Raw genomic sequence first — 21,616 nt, forward strand, 5'->3', positions numbered from 1 at the left:
AGTTTTGTACATTCTCCCTGTGTCTGCGTGGGTTTTCCCCAGGGGCTCCTGTTTCCTTCCACCATTCAAAACACACTGGGGTGTAGGTTAATGGGGCATAAAATTGGGTGGCCGGACTCATGGGATGAAATGGTCTGTTATCGTGCTGAAGGTCAAAATAAAAAAAAAATGAATTTGTCGCTGTCACCAGGAAACTGAGGGAGAAAGTGGATCACAATGTACGTGAAAAGTCCAGGGTTCTGATTGGGAACTGGGCAACTCTTTTTTAATTCAATTCTGTTGACCATTATAGCTTTTTTTTTCCAAGTACCTGTAAAATATCAGTGACCCTGCTTCAATCCTGGACTCTGGGCTGTCTGTGGGGAGTTTGTGCTTTTGTTTCCCCTCTTTTTTTCCAGACTGTAAGTTGCTCGGTGTGTGCAGGTCAGAGGTAGCATCTGGGGAGAGTTCATGAGAATTCAGGGAGAGTAAAGTAGGAATCTGACATTACTATGTCAGCGCAGGCTTGGGAGGAGGGCCTGTACTGTGCATTTCCATGACAGATCGAGCATCAGAGGGTAACTTGCGGGAGGTGTGAAATGTGCATAAGATCCTGACCAGAGTCTTGGTGTTATGATGGTGCCAATTCGGTTGCTGGCTGCCCGCGATGCCATTCCTAGAGCTAACAAGGGAGAGAGTGCCCTCACTAACCTGCAGAAAGGAGTAAGGGGAATCTCATTCTCAGAGAGAAATCGGAGCAGAAACCAGTAGCCAGACAACTGGGGAGGGGTACAGGCCACCCAGAAATAACGGCGGGGAGGGGGAGAGGGAAGGGGTGCAGTGTTTGGACACACAGCAGTGGGATGCAAACCTTTGAAAGGGAGCAAGCACAAACTGAGACACGAATTGAATGCAGACATGAACAAAGAGCAGACCAAACAAAGGTAGGGATCGCACGGACACGGAGATGCACAGGCTAGATACAGGAACGCAACAACTCAGATAACTGTACAAGTAAAAAACACAGAAATCCAGAGATAGAAACTGACAATTGGAGGACTGACATGCACAGAGAAAGAGCATAACCAGAACTGAGTGTTCATACCCATGAATTCTATTCCCAGATGTTCTGCTGCTTTCAGGGAAAGGGTGAGAAGGACAATGCAAGGAGAGGGAGAGAGACAGGGAGAGGGGGAGAGGGAGAGAGAGAGGAAGGGAGGAAAAGGGAGAAAGGGAGGGAGATGGAGGAGAGAGAGGGAGGGAGAGAAAGAGAGGGAGACAGAGAGGGAGACAGAGGGAGAGACAGGGAGAGGGGGAGAGAGAGGGAGGAAGGAAGAGGGAGAAAGAGAGGGAGGGAGACAGAGGGACAGAGAGAGAGGAAGAGAGGGAGACAGAGAGGGAGACAGAGAGGGAGACAGAGGGAGAGGGAGAGACAGGGAGAGGGGGAGAGAGAGAGAGGAAGAGGGAGAAAGAGAGGGAGGGAGAGAAAGAGAGGGAGACAGAGGGAGGGAGAGAGAGAGAGAGAGAGAGAGAGACAGAGAATGTCAGCAATCTGCATCAAAATCCTTTGCTCCTCATTGAGAGTTCGCTGACTCCAATTCTCCACATTTTGTTACCACAAGATCACCTCATGTCAGCTTCTGATGGTCAAGACACAGATACGTCAGATACCTCAGAGATTCAATGAAGACCGATTAATTTACGTCTGGTCATTGACACTGATATTTTTTCCTCTCCCATCATGCACATATCTTCACAGTTCTCAAACCTTATTGGCCACAACAGCTTAATGTCAGCTCTGGGAGGAGGTAGGGATATTCGTCAACCCATTCCACAAATCTCCACCCTGCATTACAAGGTGTCAGATAGGCATGGCCTTCATCTCCAATGGTGAAATGTCCCACACTTCTCTGTTCACGTGCAGTAAACGTAAGTCAGGCACTCTGTTAACCAAAGCATCGCAGGTCAAGCTCAGAATCAGAGGGCTGATATTTGCCCTACTGTTGTTTTGAGATGAGTTGGATGGTGTGTGTGTGTGTGTGTGTGTGTGTGTGTGTGTGTGTGTGTGTGTGTGTGTGTGTGTGTGTGTGTGTGTGTGTGTGTGTGTGTGTGTGTGTGTGTGTGTGTGTGAGATAGATATTTTGAGATAATCTATTATTTGAGAATGTGAGGAGTTGAAATCCTTGTGGGACAGGCCCTTTTAAGAGGTGTGAATCTATTGTCATCAGATCTCTCCAGGGCTTGATGACAACACAAAATTAACAGCTTTGCACTTAGAGAACCAACTGTCAAAAACCGTTCAATTCAGAGTGCTGTGATGAGAAATGGTGACAAGGGTGACAGCAGATCAACGAGGCATGTTGCTAGTCTTTTGTGAAATGAGAGGGTTTGTTCCTGGACCCATGGACTGGCAAGATTTACTGAGATGGATTTACTGATTCAGTCTTTTGTACTGGGATTGGTTGTGGGCAACATTGTATGGGCAAAGGTGACCTCAGTTGTCCTTTGACTCCACTAACAATTGTGAATTGGGGAATTAAAAAGAATGAAACTTTCCCTGCTGCAAATGAATTGCAGAAGGGAAGAAATTGTCCTTTCTACCTGTGTCTGTAAGTATCAGGACATGGAGGTTAATAAAATCTGACTGGATTCAGCCCAGACCATTGAAGAGTTGGTTGAGGCAGTTCAACAGTAAGAGTGCCCCATCTCAATTCCACAGGAACAGAATGAAACCATAGGTGTTGTGCAGTTTTGAGATGGATGGCTGAGCATAGAGGTTTGGAAAGGACATGGCATTGTTGAGCAATCTGTGATGTGTGCAATTAAAAGGAGCCTCTCAGTGAGGAAGCTACCAAACCCCTGACCTCCACCATGAAGGACAAGGTTGAAGGCACAAGAGAATGCCACCTCTTCATACATTGTGAATAGATCCAAATCCTGGAACTCCCTCTCCAACCCATTGTGGAAGCAATTCAAGACAGTGATCACTCTTTCGTTGGGTTGTCCTTGGACCATCAGATGATAATAAATTTCTTGAACCGGATCCACCTAAATCAGTGGTTTCCAACCTCTTTATTCCCACTCACCTACTACACACATACTTACTGTGGTACGTGAGTGGGGAAAAAAGGGTTGAGAACCATTGACCTAAATTCAGCCAATAAATCCTGGCCTTGCGGTACCATCCAATAAAACATCCTATATTCCCCGGGTAATAGATACAGCAGTCAAATCTGCACAAGATTTGCAATATGGTTGACTGAAGAATCAGACAGCGTCGAGTTCATTGTGATATTTGGGACGTGAAGACCTGTTGCCATTGTCACGGGCTTGCAACTGGAGCTTGTGAGAGAAGACAAGCATACTGAATGTTATATCTGTAATATCAGAGGACACCTGTCAACAGTTTGCTTGAAAGAAAGATTTAGACCAGCTATTCTCAACGGAGGCTCCTCACATTTAAAAGTGGTGGGGGGGGGGCGGGTGATGGGCATAGACTGAAATCCTACTTTTTTATGTCATCAGTAGTAGGGAAGAAACCAAAACTTGACTGCTTCACAGGGCAGGGGGCCCATAAGCTGTAACTGCTTCACAGGGCAGGGGGCCCATAAGCCGTAACTGCTTCACAGGGTAGGGGGCCCATAAGCCGTAACTGCTTCACAGGGTAGGGGGCCCATAAGCCGTAACTGCTTCACAGGGCAGGGGGCCCATAAGCCGTAACTGCTTCACAGGGTAGGGGGCCCATAAGCCGTAACTGCTTCACAGGGCAGGGGGCCCATAAGCCGTAACTGCTTCACAGGGCAGGGGGCCCATAAGCCGTAACTGCTTCACAGGGTAGGGGGCCCATAAGCCGTAACTGCTTCACAGGGTAGGGGGCCCATAAGCCGTAACTGCTTCACAGGGCAGGGGGCCCATAAGCCGTAACTGCTTCACAGGGTAGGGGGCCCATAAGCCGTAACTGCTTCACAGGGTAGCAGGCCCATAAGCCGTAACTGCTTCACAGGGCAGGGGGCCCATAAGCCGTAACTGCTTCACAGGGTAGGGGGCCCATAAACTGTGACTGCTTCACAGGGTAGGGGGCCCATAAACTGTGACTGCTTCACATTTCTAAGGGGCACATAGCCAAAACAAAAAGGTTGAGAATGGCTGATTGAGACCATGGCAAGCTCAAACATTTGACTACTGGAAAGAACTGCTGCGCAAACATGCTGAGTGAACGATGTGGTAACCAAAAGGGTTTGGACAACTACTTGCTCCTGATCGAAAATGAATGAAGCTTTCCATACATCAGTGTACCGCTGAAGGATGCCAAGGAAGTGTGGCACAGGTGATGCAGTTTTGGTGATGTGCCAGCAGGAACAGATGTATCGTTGTTCCTGGTACACGGATGACCAAGGCATGATCTGCCTTCCTCTGCCCACTGCACAGAAAGGAGTGTGTAGGAAGCATGTCTCAAAGTGGTCAAGGAGAAAAGGCTTCCTCTTTCCAACCAGCATTCAGATGTGCTAGATCTCTGCGTGACACCTCAACACCAGACCCTTTACCAAGAAAAGGATTGTAGTCAGTCTAAAGGAAATTTACCAGGCTAATTCCTGGGATGAGAGAGTTATCACATCAAAAGAGGCTAACAATATGGATCTGTACCTATTTCATTTTAGAAGAACAACTGGTGATTGTATTGGTCAGGGTCAAGATAGATGTTAAGATGTGATGAGTTGAACTCAAACAAGGGGACATGGTTACAAAATAAGGAATTGATTGCTTAAAATAGAAGTGTGTAGAAATGTTTTTTTTTATATTTTCCAGAGTGTATTGTATCTTTGGAGTTCCCCACCCCAATGATCAGTGCAGACTAAATCACTGTTGAGAATGTACGATGGAGATGGATAAAGAGTTTAAGGATGAGGAATTGAGGACCCATGTGGAACTGGTACAGGAGGGGAGGCCAGCATGGTCACACTGGACATGAGGGGTCTGGCTTACTCCTGCTGCTCCTATTTCTTGCCGTTCTCATATTCTTGTGAAATTATTGAGAGCACATCAATAACAAGCTCATGGCTTGCTATAATGATGAGATCCACCTCTCCAAGGTTTCACACTCACCCAGCTGAGATGAGAAGTGAATGGAAGATGAAGTGTATTTACCATATTCCAGGAACAAAAAGAAAGAGTTATGAATGCACGTCGAGCTCTGGGGGCAATAATCATGATTATTGAGGATCCCCCTTCTGTGTGAGAATGGGACCAGATCTCATGGACATTTCAAGCAACAGTTGTCTGAGTTGAGAAGGACCTTCACTTCACATGGCCTTCCAGTCACTTTTGAAGGACAACAGAACCAAAAGTGATGAGCAGCGAATGACCGAGTTCATCAGAAGGAATAGGGTTTGGCCTGTTTACTCCCACGAAACAAATCAAATGGTTGGTCAGAAAAGGCCATTCAGACTGAAAGAGATGAATTGATAAAAGGTGAAACTGACACAAGTTTCTGATTTCCCCAATCATACAAAACATCCAACTAGCTGAGGTACAGATGGGGAGAACCTCACACTGCATCAGGAATTGGTGGTCTGAGCTGAGCCCCTCATAGCCATGCTGCTCTGTGATTCAAACAAGTGAAGCAGAAGGAATGTTGTGACACCAGAGCTCGTGATTGTCGATTTGATGAGGAAGCTGGCTCCCAGGATGTGACGCTGATTGCACTGGACCAGTTTCATCCATGGTTCATCGGCATAACTTTCAGGTGATGAAGCATCGTTCATCACCATGACCGTGAAGGACATCATACATTGTCTACATCAGAGGAATCATGGGAGGTTTCTCACCCGTCGCTGATGTCGTGAGGGCAGACACATTCCACGAGATGTGTCCTCTGATGGTAATGTTTCTGTGCAGTCTGTGCTCTGATATCTCTGGACAACAAAGATTTTACTTGTTGAACACTTTCAGGTGTATTTTATGGATTTGTCTGCTGATCACAAAAATCACTTTAAAATCTACCTATCATGCACCACTTTTTAGATGTAACCTATTTTTGTGATTTCCTGTCATATTTTAAGTCTACTAGCATATTGCCCACAAAACAAGCTGTTTTGGTCAGTCCAAGCACACCTAGGCATGCACTCTGTGCAGGTGCTATGTAAATGTTGTCTTAGGCCTGGGCATGTTTAGTCAGGATAGCTATAGACAGGCTATAAAAGCAGCTCACATATACAGATGCTGTGCATTATTTTGATATAGATTGAATGCATGTTGATGCACATGTTCTTCAGGCAGTAGCAGTGAGTGTACTTAACAATAGCATTTATTGTCTTCATGAAGATTCTTGTCAATGTCGTCACAGCTGCGATACATTCTGTTACAGTTGCAAAGACGCAGCATGACTGCACTTATTAAGAAAGCCTATGAGCTCTACTTCGATTGTAAAATTAATGACCAAGACAAACCGTGGCCTCCTCACATTTGTTGTGCAAAGTGCAGTCAACATGAGAGCTTGGCTCAGCATCATTATGGAATTAAACATGCTGAAGCCAATGAAAGTTAATTTAATGCTTCTCCAACTTCCTACATGGTACAGCACATTTGAAATTATCTTTGTGTTCAGTTTGAAGTTGTCCATCATAATCCCCTTTGTTTCAGGAAGAAAACCTTTTGAAAAAAAGTTGGTGTCCAGTGTATTCAAATGAGTGAGATCGCACAATACAGACAGAATGCAAATATGGAAATGTTAGTTAACAGCTTTAACACTGTACATTTGTGACTGTACTAATGCATGTTACGTAGGTGGAGCCTACCTACGGCTCCTAGAACGCTTCCACCAGCGTTGTCTCCGCTCCATCCTCAACATCCATTGGAGCGCTTACATCCCTAACGTCGAAGTACTCGAGATGGCAGAGGTCGACAGCATCGAGACCACGCTGCTGAAGATCCAGCTGCGCTGGATGGGTCACGTCTCCAGAATGGAGGACCATCGCCTTCCCAAGATCGTGTTCTATGGCGAGCTCTCCACTGGCCACCGTGACAGAGGTGCACCAAAGAAAAGGTACAAGGACTGCCTAAAGAAATCTCTTGGTGCCTGCCACATTGACCACCGCCAGTGGGCTGATAACGCCTCAAACCGTGCATCTTGGCGCCTCACAGTTTGGCGGGCAGCAACCTCCTTTGAAGAAGACCACAGAGCCCACCTCACTGACAGGGGGCAGGGGAGGAAAAGCCCAACACCCAACCCCAACCAACCAATTTTCCCCTGCAACCGCTGCAATCGTGTCTGCCTGTCCCGCATCGGACTTGTCGGCCACAAACGAGCCTGCAGCTGACGTGGACTTTTTACCCCCTCCATAAATCTTCGTCCGCGAAGCCAAGCCAAAGAAGAAGAAAGAATGCATGTTACATTTGCACTCACATTGAGGGGGAAGAGATGAGGAGGTCTTCCTGCGAGAGGTACCTTTAACCTAATCCTACTGTAACTCAATTAAAATGAACTCCATTCAGTAGTCGATGATTAGAGAAGCTAAACAAACCTGCACAGGTGGAAAGACGCTGGGCATGAGAATTGATTCATTCAACCTTTGCATTCCCTGATCAATGTTGCATGCTGGATAAATCATGGGTATGTATTGGAGCAACTGGAGCTGGTCAGCTGAACAACATTGTGCACAGAGGTGTTCACCAAAACCTGTTCAGTAACTAGAAAGTCTGCAGACACTGGGGTCAAGTGCAATGCACAAATGTGCTGGGAAAACTCAGCAGGTCACGCAACATCCACAGGAAGTAAAGGATAGCTAATAAAGGGTCAAAACGCTGGTTACCCTCAACTTCCTGTTGATGGTCTGTGACTTGCTGAATTTCTCCATCATGTTTGTGCATTGCACACATTCAGTAACTGTCAGATTACTACTGGAGTTAATCTTAGTCCTGTCAGGGACAAATCAGTTGTTATAAGGCAAACTGCCTATCTGCGAGAGAGGACATGATTGACAATCCCTTGTCACGTGACTTCTGAGCTTTCCCATTGGGTTTACCTCAAGGCCTTGAAATTCTCAGCCCTTCCTCCCACTCAAAACCTTGACAGCAAAGTGCCATCTCCATAGTAACGGCAGCAATTAGTAACTCACATTGAAGGAAGAAAACATTCCACATACTTGGATCAGATAGGATTGAATCAGTTTTCGGAAGATACTGGTCACAGCGAACACCTTGGTATCCTTCCTTGCACCTGAGGAGAAAGAAAATGGATGAGTGACAATAGATGGGCTCAGGGTTTGCCTGGTCTTGCGAGGCTCCCTGGGCGGCCGGTGTCCGGCCCATGAGGGGCATCTGGTTAGTGGACCTCTCATACGCTGCACCAGGCTTTTGACGCTGGGCCAGCCAGTGCTGATGGAAAGATGACGGCACAAGGTCAAGATTCTTCCCCGCTGTGCCCCAATGATGGAATTCGGGGCACGCCAGTGGACTTTGGGCTCACTGGAGTAACGAAAAGTAATCCTGTGCAATATGGAGGCAAAGGGCAGACTGCAACCCTTTCCTCAGCATTGATTTAAGTCCTGTGATTAATTCAAAACATTCCTTGGGGATTTCAAACAAGACAAAGTGACTGTGATATAGTGATAGGCAATTTTGCTAAACAGTGAATCCCAAGTGGAGAAACTTCATGAGTAAAATAAGTTTTAAATTTTACCTAACCACTGTTATACCTAAGCCAGGGAGTATTGGATGGGAGACGACAGAAGGAATTTCACTCTGCACTGAAAATGACTTTTCTTCTTCAGAAGACGACTCAAAAAATTCTAATATTCAGTCCAGCAAATCTTTGCTTAGAATGCATTTATCTCTTTTCTTACACGACACCCCCCCAGTCTGCTCCCACCATGTGCTCTTCAATTTCCCCCCACAAGAAAATCATGTTTTTGTTCACATTCCGAACTACTTTTCAGGACTGCTCTCTCCATGACTCCCGCGCTCACTCCTCCCTTCCCACCAATCGGCCCCTATAACTCCAACACTGGTGCCCACACCTCATCCCTCACCACCGCTCGGGGCCTGAGCAGTCCCTCCAAGTGGGGCAGTCCCTCACTTGTGAATCTGCACGAGTCCTTCGGTGCTCCCGTCGTGGTCTTCTCCCCATCGGAGAGACCAGACGCAGGCTGGGAGATCGCTTCGTTCAGCGCCTCCACAATAGCAGGATAACCCACTTCAGTGACCTGCCCCATTCCCATGCCGACATGGTCAGACTGAGACCACCCATATATTGGAGGAACAACTCCCATCTGGGTATCCACCAACCGGATGGCTTTAATTCAAGGTTATTTTATTGTCACATAAGAAAACAGAAAAGGTGATATGACGCACAATGTTCTTTAGTCTACTGTAAGGCAAACATTTACTATCGGCTAAAGCTTCCCAGCACCCCTTTTCCAGCCAGAGAAGGAAAAGCAGAAGAAAGTAACTCCCCCCCCCCCCCCCCCCCCACAAAAGCCTCCATGCCACACAACATCAGCAACTCAAGCTCCAGATGCACACGTCCGACACAATCCGGGAGCCTCCAGCGCTCTCTCCCATCCCGGGCACCCTCCGGCAGTCCGCAGCTTGGTACGGGGCTCTTTGATGGCAGTCACCTGCATCCTTGCGTGGGTTCCTCGTCTCGAGTAACTAACAGCCCCGCTCCCTGTGTATTCGTCAGCCTCAAAATCCCCTCACTGGTCCGCCACCCTGGTCACTGTCCTGTGGGTCACCTCCCCATCAAACAGAGGGGGGGGGGGTCGGACTCCCCGTTTTCTGGTGCCCTGCGCCAGTCCTCTGCTTCCCTGGAATCTGCAACCCCTTGAGGTCATTGCCAACTTGAGCCAACCCTGCGGTCGCAAGATTTTAAAATTAACCCACCGTCAGCTCTGACCAGGAAAAGACCCATTTCCCTCCCTCCTGTCTCCTGTTGGCCAGCCTATCATCTGTTCACACCAATATGTTACCTCCTGCACCACGATAAATCAACTGCTGTTCCTTCTCAATGTCACAAGTGTCGGGGCAGCAGACAGAGCCCAGGGGCTCCACACAGTGATGGAGAGGCACCCACAGTGAGAGCACCAGATGCAGTCGATGACCCCAGAAGATTCACTTGGAAGGACTGTTTGGGGCCCTGAACAGTGGTGAGGGAGGAGGTGTTATACAACTATGGACGCTGCGAGACCGGCTGAGGTCCTCCAGCATTTCTATGTGTTTTTACTACAACCAGAGTATCTGCAGACTTTTGGGTTTCACTCCACAAAGGGAATGATTGAATCTGTGTTTCTACCGCTGCAAGGCAAGGCAGGGTACCGCTGCAAACCCAGGTACATCCCCTTTTTCGATATCACCTTACTTCAAATAAGCTTCAAGAAAATGGTCAAGCCTCATTTCCCTTTCGTAGAAGCACCCTGACTTTGTCAGATTACATTGATATTTTTTTCTAAATGCCCTTCTGCCACATCTTAAATAATAGCTTCTAAGATTTTCCGTCTGACAGGTGTTATACTAACGGACCTGTAGTTTTTCTGTCAAACCCTTTTTTTTGGATAAAGGAGTGACATTCTCTATTTTTCAATCTGGTGGAATTTTGCTGAATACATAGAATTTTGGAGAAATTATAACGATCGTCTCCCTTATCTCACCAGCCATTTCTTTTTAGCTCCGTGAGACATGCCAACCTGCAGCCTCAGCAATTTACTGGCACCACCTTCCTGGTGATTGCAATCTTCTACATGTCTCCCTGCCTTCCCATTCCTGATTTCTATCTGTTTCTGGAAGGTTACAAGGATCCTCTATGGATTGTGGGACTGACTGGGAAGGAGCTGAAATCTCAGCTCCACCATGTAACACTGAGACTCTCACACCCACTCCTCTCTGCACACACATCACATGCACCGCCACACACACACATACACAATCGCTCACACCACTTCCCTTTACTCACACCAGGCGCATATTCACAGCTGCAGATCAGCTCTTACTTTTCCTGATGTTTTGATCGTACTTGACTCGACTTTGAGTAAATATGATGGTAAAGATTTAATCAAGTCAACAGGGAAACAGATCCTTCAGCCCAACTCACCAGTGCTGGCCAATTTCTTATCTGCGCTAGTCCCACTTACCTGCTTTTGGCCCATTTCTCTTGAAACCTTTCCCGTCATGAACCTGTCTAAATGTCTGTGTGAAATACCTGTCACCACTTTTAAATCTTTCCCTCTCAATTTAAATCGATGTGCTCTAGATCTAGATTTCCCATCCCTTTATAAAACACTGTGACTATTGACCTTATCCATGTCCCTCATGATTGTATTAATCCCCATGAGGTTCACCTCCCTCACATCTCCTCCAGTCCAAGGAGAAAACTCTTTATCATTCAATTCTGGTAACATTCTTGTGAGTCTTTTTTGCGCCCTTTCCACTTCACTGACACCGTTCCTGTAGCCGGGTAATCAGAACTCCGCAGAATACATTAAATGTTGTCTCACCGTTCTGTATGACTGTAACATGATACCCCTGACTGATGAAGCCAAATTCCTTTTTCATGCTGCTTACCTGAAATGCAATTTTCTTGGAACTATGTATCTGTCCCCCTGAATCTTTCTGTTCTACCACACACTCCAGAATACCTCTAAGCTGGAAATATGGGACTTTGTCAAAGGCATTGGTAAAGTCCATGTAGACAACATCCACCACACTGCCTTTTATCAATCTGAAAAAAAACTCATTCACATCTGTGAGACATGGTCTCCCAAACACAAAGCCTTTACCTAAATGCAAGTCGACTCGCTCAGAATTTCTCCAGTCACTTACTCATTAAACATACTAGCCCTTCGTTCAGCATTCAGAATTATTGTCAGAGTTTGATAAATTTAGCATTGTGAGTTTAGATGAATAAAACCGTGTTTATTAACTACATACATCGAGGCTGCAAAGTGACAGAAAATGACCACTGGAGTGCAACAGATTAACGAATCCCCTTGAATCCCAGTTACTTAGATATACAGGATATGAACCCAGTGACTAATCTACATCCCCTTTCCTTAGCTCATGCTCCACACCATGACAAAATTACCTTGTTAAACTTCAGTGCTAACAAAGTGTCAGAGAATGATCAATATTTAGCAGACACTTTCAGTAAATGAAATGACCACCATATTCGGTGAGAAACTTAAGAAAACATTCTGCTACATGTAAACAAACATGAATATCAATGACTATAGCCAAACAAATATACATGCTGTAAAACTCGATTCAGTTTTCATAACATGGCCTGAGCGTGCTCTATACAGATTTTCTGTTGTGTTTGAGGGTGGCTCAGCTGGAGGCAGCTCAACCTGAAACCACTTAGTGCCCATCCTTTCCGGTCCTACTCTTGTGGGAGTGTTGTAGCCCAGGATCCTGAGAGTCAGCATCACTTAGACTGGGCTGGGCTGGCGCAGGCTCGGCTACAGGTAGAATGTGTCGATGATTCGTCCAGTTGAGCTTTCCTTCTGAGTGAACAAGATAAGATCTGGGCTGCTTGCAAGTTTCCTTTATCGCGCCTGTCCGGTTGTAACCTTGTGGGTTCTGCAGCCTGACAATCTGCCTTTCCATCGAAGGCTGAAGTGATTAGCTTGATCCATCATAGCACAACCTTTGTGACATTCTCTTATTGAGAAGCTGGGATTTTACCTCTTGTGGCTTATGCATATAAGGTTCAAGTAGCTTCCTCGAGACAGGGAGAGTAGTGCGTGTTTGCCTTGACATTAATCTTTGAGGAGACCCCAGCGTTGAGTCTCGTGGCACATTTCTGAGATTTAAGAGGTTGAGGAAAACATCAGTTCTATCTCTGAGAGTTGATTGGCGGTCGGCTCTTTCAGCTAACCCGTGAGATTGAGAATACTCTGGGCTGCTGGTGACACGAGTCCCACTGTACAACAAAGACCTTGAATTGCTGGCTTATAAACTGTCTGGCATTGTCTGATATGAGGACGTGTGGTGCTCCATCAACTGAAAAGTTTTGTGATGACCGTTGCTGAGGTAACATCATGCAGCAGGTCAATCTCATACCAGCCTGAATACGAGTCCACGAACACCATTCAAAGATATCTGTTGCCATGGTCGACCAAGGCAGGTCTGGAACTGGATGAAGGAAGAGTGGTTCCTTTTGCTGGTGTGGTTTTGTGCTCTCTCTCCTTGTTGATGCCACCTGTCACTTTAGTGCCTCTTGCTCTCAGTTTAGTAGCTTCTGCAGCAGGATTCCCTCTGTCCACTCCTTTTGTAGTGACCCAGGACTTTCTGACCTTTCATGATGACCCCGTCTTCAATAGTTAGTTCGTCTCTGAAAGGAAAATAGGGACGAACAGCGTGTGGAAGACGATGCTGTTTGCTGGGCCACTCATGTCTGATGAAGACGCTGAGCATCTGCAGGGTTGTGTCACCTGCCGTGTGTCTCTTTAACTCCTCCAAGCAAGAAGAGGATATGTAGTTGACTGTCATCATGTCAAAGATGTCTTCCTCAGCAGCTTGCAGATCTGTGGATTTCCTGGGAAATTGAGACAGAGTGTCAGCCAGGCACATTTGTTTTCGGCTTTTATACGCAAGGGTGATGCTGGACATTTGAAGTTGTAACATCATCCTTTGACCTCTTGTCATTGCTACATGTATGGGTTTCTTCAGTATAGTGATCAGGGGCTGGTGGTCTCTTTCTATGGCCACCAGCTTGCTGTAAATATAATCATGGAATTTTGGACATGATCTGAGCATATCTGGTTTCTGTGTCAGTCAGTGTTCACAAAGTATAGGTTACAGGTTTTCCTTCCTGCCAACTGGCTGCATCTCGTCCATTCTGGGAAGCATCACTGGTAAATGTCACCAGCTTACTGACGTCACAATAATACCAAATGGGTGGGCAGGACACACGCTTCTTTAGTGCTTCGAAAGCATTTTGCTGCTACTCAGGCCAAGTCCATTCCTTGTCCTTGTGCAGTAGTTGTCACAGTGGAGCCGTCAGCTGATTGGAATTTGGAATCAGTTTTCCAAAATAGTTGACCATCCCCAGAAATTTTTGCCAAGCTGGGACATCTCCAGGTACTGGCATTTCACTGATTGCTTTTGTTTTGGAGGGGTCGGCTTCGAGGACTTCACTTGTGAAAACGTGACCAACATAGCTGGAGCCGGAACCTGCACCCAAGGGGATTAAGCCTCAGGTTCACTTCTCCAGCTCGGCTGAGCACTTTTCTCAAGTTGGCCTCGTGTTCTCCCATGTCTTTTCCACTAATGATTATTTCGTCGATGACGATCGCACAGGGATATCCAGCAAAAATCGGTTCCATGGAGCGCTGGAACACTTCACTGGCAGAGTCCAGTCCAAATGGCATCCATAGAAATCTGTAGTGACTAAAACAAGTACTGAAGGTGGCTGATTTGTGGTCAAGTGAAATCTGCCAGAAGTCACGTGATGGAGTAGTGACCAGTAAGAAAATACCAGCCCTCTCCAGAAAAGTTTAAAAAAAGTAAAGAAAAAGCAAAGCCACAAACACAGAAAGCATAACAAATTAAAAATAAAAGTGTGGAGAAAATGGCAGCAAAGAAAGAAAAACCAAAAACAATGGGAAGAAAAGAAGAAGGAAAGATGTCGGAAGAGAAAGGTAAAGGCCTTACCTCTACGAGGAGGCCCGCTGTGGAGAGAGAAGCCTGCTCCCTGAGGTCAGTGGAAACCCCAAACGCAGGACTACAAAGATGGCTCACGGAGTCAATCAAAAGTGCGCAAGACAAAAACAACACCGATGGGAGGGGGGACCAGCTGAGGAGTAAATCTCCACAGCTGAAACAGACAAGTATAACACGACAGCAAGACTCCCAACAGGAAAACATAGAAAATAACGCGAACAAGAAGGAAGAGAATAAAAAAAGGAAATCAGAGAAACAACAGAAGACCAACCCAGAGGAAGAAGACCAAGACACCTTTAATAAAACTAATAAAAACAAAAATACCCAACAAAATAAAATAAACAACCCAACAAGAAGATCAGAAGAGACAGAAGTAAAGGACACAGATCCTGGAGTGGACTCAGAAGAAGAGGAGGGAGAACATCAAACTCTACACAGAGAAATGGAAGATTAAGGGAAGGGACAGTACATGGATAAAAAATTTTTTTAAGAATATATGGAATCAGTAAAAGAATAGCTGACACAAGAATTCAGTGAAATGAAAAGAAGAATAAAAAGTTCAGAAAAAAAAGTTAATAGATTAGAGATGGTCATGACAGAAATAGGAAAAAGAATAGATAAGGTGGAAGAACGAAAAACGGCCGTAGTAATGGAAGTAGATGACTTAAAAAAAAAATTAGAAGAATCTGATAAAAAAGTTAGAGACAGGAGCTGATAGCTCAGAAGATAGATATAATGGAAAATTATAATAGGAGAAACAATATAAAGATAGTGGGCCTTAAGGAAGATGAAGAAGGCAAAAATATGAAAGAATTTATAAAAGAATGGATCCCCAGGGTCCTAGGAAGACCAAAATTACAGGAAGGAATGGAAATAGAAAGAGCACACAGAACATTAGCCCCTAAACCACAGCCACAACAAAAACCAAGATCCATTCTAGTAAAATTCCTAAGATATACGACAAGAGAAAATATATTGAAGAAGGCAATGAAAGAAATAAAAGACAAAAAACCACTGGAATACAAAGGTCAAAAAATGTTTTTCTACCCAGACATGTTTTGAACTCCTGAAGAAGAGAAAGAGTTTAATACAGCAAAATCGACCTGATGGAAAAAAGGTTATAAATTTATGTTAAAATATCCAGTGGTGCTTTAAAATAGTTATCCCGGGGCAGCAAAGCAAACTGTTCTCGGATCCGGAAAAAGCACGAAAATTTACAGAACACCTACAAAACAGACAGAGAGATGAAGAGATGTAACAAGAACAAAAATGACAACAAACTATATATATAGAAGAGGAATAAAGTATAAGTAAGAACTAAGAAGGGAAAGAAAGGGAAGAAAAGAAGTAAGGAGGGAATTAAGAGAGTGAGCTTTGTTATATGTGAAGATTAAAATCTTTTCTGGGGGGACTGGGTGGGGAAGAATAACAGTCAGTGCAAAATCAGTTGACGCTTACGAGCGGGTTCACAATCCAAATGGAGAGGGGAGATGTGGTTCCCTGACAAGGGACAAAGGTCAACTCAGAGAGGGGAGGGACTATTGGGGTTAAAGGAATTTTAGATATGGGAATAGTGGAAATATTTTGTTTTAGAAATGTTGTCTTACAATGTGTTCAAAAAAAAAACAGAAGTGGATAAGAAGAGAAGGTGGTGACAAGGAAACGGAAAGGAAAAATAAAGTATGAAATGGCCATGTTAAACTATATGACTTTAAATATTAACAGAATACATAACCAAATCAAAAGGAAGAAGCTGTAAAATTTACTGAAGAAAGAAAAAATTGATATAACATTTGTGCATGAAACACATCTAACTGAAGTGGAACACAAGAAATTAAAGAGAGATTGGATAGGACATGTAACAGCAGCATCATATAATTCAAAAGCCAGAGGAGTAGCTATATTAATCAATAAAAATGTACCAATCAAAATAGAAGAGGAAATAATAGATCCAGCAGGGAGGTATGTAATGTCAGATATATTCAGAATTTTGGAATTTACTCAATGTATACGCACCTAATGAAGAAGATCAAAAATTTATGCAAGGTATCTTTTTGAAGATCGCAGATATGCAAGGGAATATACTAATAGGAGGGGATTTTAACCTTAATTTGGACTCAAACATGGATAAAACTGGAAAAAAGACTAACAGAAAGAACAAAGTAACCAAATTTATAATTAAATCAATGCAGGATGTACAACTTTTGGATATATGGAGCAAACAACACAAAGGAAAAGGAATATTCATATTATTCGGGTAGACATAAAACATACTCAAGGATAGACCTATTCCTGTTATCAGCCCACATTCAAGGAAGAATTAAGAAAATGGAATATAAAGCTAGATTGTTATTGGATCACTCACCCCTGTTATTGGCAATAGAGCTGGAGGACATCCCACTGAGAATGTATAGATGGAGATTAAACTCCATGCTACTTAAAAGACTGGATTTTAGAGAATTCATTGAGCGACAAATTAAAATGTACTTTGAAATAAATACAGAATCAGTGAAAGATAAGTTTATACTATGGGATGCAATGAAAGCGTTCATCAGAGGACAAATAATAAGTTATGTAACTAAAATGAAGAAGGACTATAATCGGGAAATAGAACAGTTGGAAAGGGAAATAACAAATACAGAAAAAAATTAACAATGAAGGAAGATACAACTAAAAGAAGAGAATTGACAGACAAAAAAAATATGAAACACTACAAACATATAAGGTGGAGAAGAACATAAAGACAAAACAGAAGTATTATGAGCTGGGGAAAAAACGCACAAAATACTAGCGTGGCAGCTTAAGACAGACAAACTAAAAGAACGGTATTGGCATCAAGGAATTCTATGAACAACTATATCAAACTGAAAACGAAGGAAAAGAAGACAAAATAGATGAATTTCTAACTAAAATTGAACTACTGAAACTGCAAACAGAGGAGCAAAATAAATTAATAAAACCATTTGAAACAGAAGAAATACAAGAGATATTAAAAAAAACTACCGAACAATAAAACACCAGGAGAGGATGGATCCCCAATAGAATTCTATAAAACATTTAAAGACTTATTAATTCCTCCTCTCCTGGAAGTAATGAACCAGATTGAAAAAACACAAAACATACCAGATTCATGCAAAACAGTAATAATTACAGTAATACCAAAGACGGGGAAAGATCCACTAACACCAGCATCGTATAGACCAATATCTCTACTTAACACAGATTATAAGATAATAGCTAAACGATTAGCAAACAGATTGGCTGACTTTGTACCAAAAATAGTAAAACTAGATCAAACTGGATTTATTAAAAAAAGATGAACAACGGACAATATCTGTAATTTCATTAACTTAATCCATGCAGTACAAGGAAACAAAACTCCAACAGTGGCAGTTGCTTTAGATGCAGAGAAAGCTGTTGACAGAGTAGAATGGAATTATTTATTCAAAGTACTACAAAAATTCAACCTTCCAGAGAAATATATCAATTGGATTAAAACATTATATAAGGGACCATTGGCGCAAGTGACTAAATGGATATATATTAAACCAATTTAAAGTAAGCAGATCAACAAGGCAGGGATGTCCATTATTTCCCTCACTATTTGCATTAGCTATAGAACCACTAGCAGAACTGATAAGAACAGAAAATAAAATAAGAGGGATAAAAATAAAAGAGAAGGAATATAAAATCAGTCTATTTGCAGATGATGTCATAGTATACTTAACAGAACCAGAAATACCAATAAAAGAATTACATAAGAAATTGAAGGAATATGGAGAAGTATCGGGGTACAAGATCAACGCAATAAAAGTGAAGCAATGCCAATGAATAATGCGGATATCACAAAGTTTAAGAAAGAATCACCATTTAGATGGCGAACACAAGCAATTCGATACCTAGGTATACAACTAAATAATAATCTCAGCCATCTATATAAACTAAATTATCAGCCATTAATGAAAAACTTACAAGACGACTTAGAGCACTGGAAAGACTTAATACTAACACTGATAGGAAGGATAAACTGTATTAAAATGAACATCTTTCCAAGGATACAATACCTATTTCAATCATTACCAATTCACCTAACAGAGAAATTCTTCAAGGAGCTAAAGAAAATAATAAGGAAATTCTTATGGAAAGGGGGGAAACCAAGGATAGCACTAGATAAATTAACAGAATGGTACAAACAAGGAGGCTTACAACTATCAAACTTTAAGAATTATTATAGAGCAACACAATTAAGATACCTATCAGATTTTTATCAAACAAGGGAAAAACCAGATTGGACCAGATTAGAGCTAGATAAAATAGGGGAGAAGATTCCTGAACATATACTATAAGTGGGATGAAAAATTGATGCAACATAGGAATTCACCAGTATTGCACCATCTGCTCAACATTTGGAAGAAGATTCACATAGAAAGGAATAAAATAAATTACCAACTACCAAAATTAATATTGACACAAAATCAACTAATCCCATTCACAATAGATAACCTTTTCTTCAGAGAATGGGAGAGAAAAGGGATCAAAAGAATAGAAAATTGTTTTTCGGGAAATAAATTATTATCTTTTGAACAAATGAAGGACAAATATAATAATTTTTGGGAAGATCTAAACTAGATATTAAATAAATTCCTCTGTGCAAGTTGATGGCACTTCAGCTAAAATGAAAGTTGACACAGGTGCAAAGTGTAACGTCTTGTCAAAAAAGGCATTTGAGCGAGTAAAGAGTGAAGAACAAATGCATGAAATCCACAAGCCTTGTTGCACGTGGGGGAAGCAAAAGCCAAATGGTTGGTAGGGTTTAAGTTGCAGTACTGCCAAGAGGGACACCTGTCCACATTGCTGGTTTTCATCGTTTTCATGAGGATGTTCTGCCACGGGTTGAGCTGCGTGCATGCATTCAAATGGGGCTGGGCTCATTCAGCAAAGATGTTCGCTGCTTTTTTGGAAAGCTACCCGTAACCTATTCCATGAGACTTCACCCAGAAGTGAGACCAGTTGTTCGTCCTGCACATCGCATTCCTGCGGCTATGAAGGACAGTCAAGCTGAGCGAGACAGGATGCAGGAATTGGGTGTCATCACTCCAGTTTTTGAGCCAACTAAGTGGGTATCTTCTATGGTTGCCACCAACGTAAAGGACAAACATGAAATCAGAGCATGCATCAAACCAAGAGATCTGAACGCTGCCCTGAAAAGGCCACATCACCTGTGGAAGAAGGGGATGCACAAATGTCGAATGCAACTGTGTTTTTGGTCTTAGACACGAGGAATTCCTATTGGCAGATTTCACTTTTTTTTTCATTTTTTAAAAATTTTTTATTTTTCACACTATGAACCATACTGACCAAAATACATAAATACATTTTTCTCTTTAATATATACAGTGTCATTTTCTCCCCTTTTCCCCCTCCCTTATCTCCCTCCCTCATCCCCCTTCCCATTTATTCAAAGTTCAATCTATATGATACATTAAACCCGTTAAACAATGTCATCACTCAATAAAAATAAACAAGAAATTTTAGTCTTTTACTTTTACAAACTGGGTCAGTTCATTTCCTTGTCTTCTCCTTCTGTCATTTTAGGTGGTGGAGGTCCGTGGTAGGATTTCTCTATTGTGTTTCATGTATGGTTCCCATATTTGTTCAAATATTGTGATGTTATTTCTTAAATTATATGTTATTTTTTCTAATGGAATACATTTATTTATTTCTAGATACCATTGTTGTATTCTCAAGTTATCTTCTAATTTCCAGGTTGACATAATACATTTTTTTGCTACAGCTAGGGCTATCATAACAAATCTTTTTTGTACTCCATCCATATCGAGTCCAAATTCTTTACTTCTTATCTTTCTTCTTTGGCTTGGCTTTGCGGACGAAGATTTATGGAGGGGTAATGTCCACGTCAGCTGCAGGCTCGTTTGTGGCTGACAAGTCCGATTAGGGACAGGCAGACACTGTTGCAGCGGTTGCCAGGGAAAATTGGTTGGTTGGGGTTGGGTGTTGGGTTTTTCCTCCTTTGTCTTTTGACAGTGAGGTGGGCTCTGCGGTCTTCTTCAAAGGAGGTTGCTGCCTGCCGAACTATGAGGCGCCAAGATGCACGGTTTGAGGCGATATCAGCCCACTGGCGATGGTCAATGTGGCAGGCACCAAGAGCTTTCTTTAGGCAGTCCTTGTACCTCTTCTTTGGTGCACCTCTGTCTCGGTGGCCAGTGGAGAGCTCGCCATATAACACAATCTTGGGAAGGCGATGGTCCTCCTTTCTGGAGACGTGACCTACCTAGTGCAGTTTGATCTTCAGCAGCGTGGATTCGATGCTGTCAGCCTCTGCCATCTCGAGTACTTCGATGTTGGAGATGAAGTTGCTCCAATAAATTTTGAGGATGGAGCGGAGACAACGCTGGTGGAAACGTTCTAGGAGCCATAGGTGATGCCGTTAAAGGACCCATGATTCGGAGCCGAACAGGAGTGTGGGTATGACAACGGCTCTGTATACGCTAATCTTTGTGAGGTTTTTCAGTTGGTTGTTTTTCCAGACTCTTTTGTGTAGTCTTCCAAAGGCGCTATTTGCCTTGGCGAGTCTGTTGTCTATCTCGTTGTCGATCCTTGCATCTGATGAAATAGTACAGCCGAGATAGGTAAACTGGTTGACCGTTTTGAGTTGTGTGTGCCCGATGGAGATATGGGGGGGCTGGTAGTCATGGTGGGGAACTGGCTGATGGAGGATCTCAGTTTTCTTCAGGCTGACTTCCAGGCCAAACATTTTGGCAGTTTCTGCTAAACAGGACGTCAAGCGCTGAAGAGCTGGCTCTGAATGGGCAACTAAAGCGGCATCGTCTGCAAAGAGTAGTTCACAGACAAGTTGCTCTTGTGTCTTGGTGTGAGCTTGCAGGCGCCTCAGATTGAAGAGACTGCCATCCGTGCGGTACCGGATGTAAACAGCGTCTTCATTGTTGGGGTCTTTCATGGCTTG

The 21,616-nt window shown here is 43.4% G+C and overlaps 1 protein-coding gene across 1 annotated transcript in view; it reads right to left on the reverse strand.

Annotated features, from left to right (window-relative positions):
- LOC138737315 (pro-neuregulin-3, membrane-bound isoform-like) overlaps positions 1-21,616 on the reverse strand; it is a 391,174-nt gene that overhangs the window by 24,908 nt on the left and 344,650 nt on the right. The window contains exons 3-4 of the mRNA XM_069888068.1: positions 8,121-8,194; positions 1,085-1,111 (exon numbers count right to left, since the gene is read on the reverse strand). Of these exons, the coding sequence (XP_069744169.1) occupies positions 1,085-1,111; positions 8,121-8,194 (101 nt within the window). The remainder of the gene's footprint in view (positions 1-1,084; positions 1,112-8,120; positions 8,195-21,616) is intronic.

The sequence above is a fragment of the Narcine bancroftii genome, chromosome 6 (genome assembly GCF_036971445.1).
Source record: "Narcine bancroftii isolate sNarBan1 chromosome 6, sNarBan1.hap1, whole genome shotgun sequence".
Taxonomy (NCBI): domain Eukaryota; kingdom Metazoa; phylum Chordata; class Chondrichthyes; order Torpediniformes; family Narcinidae; genus Narcine; species Narcine bancroftii.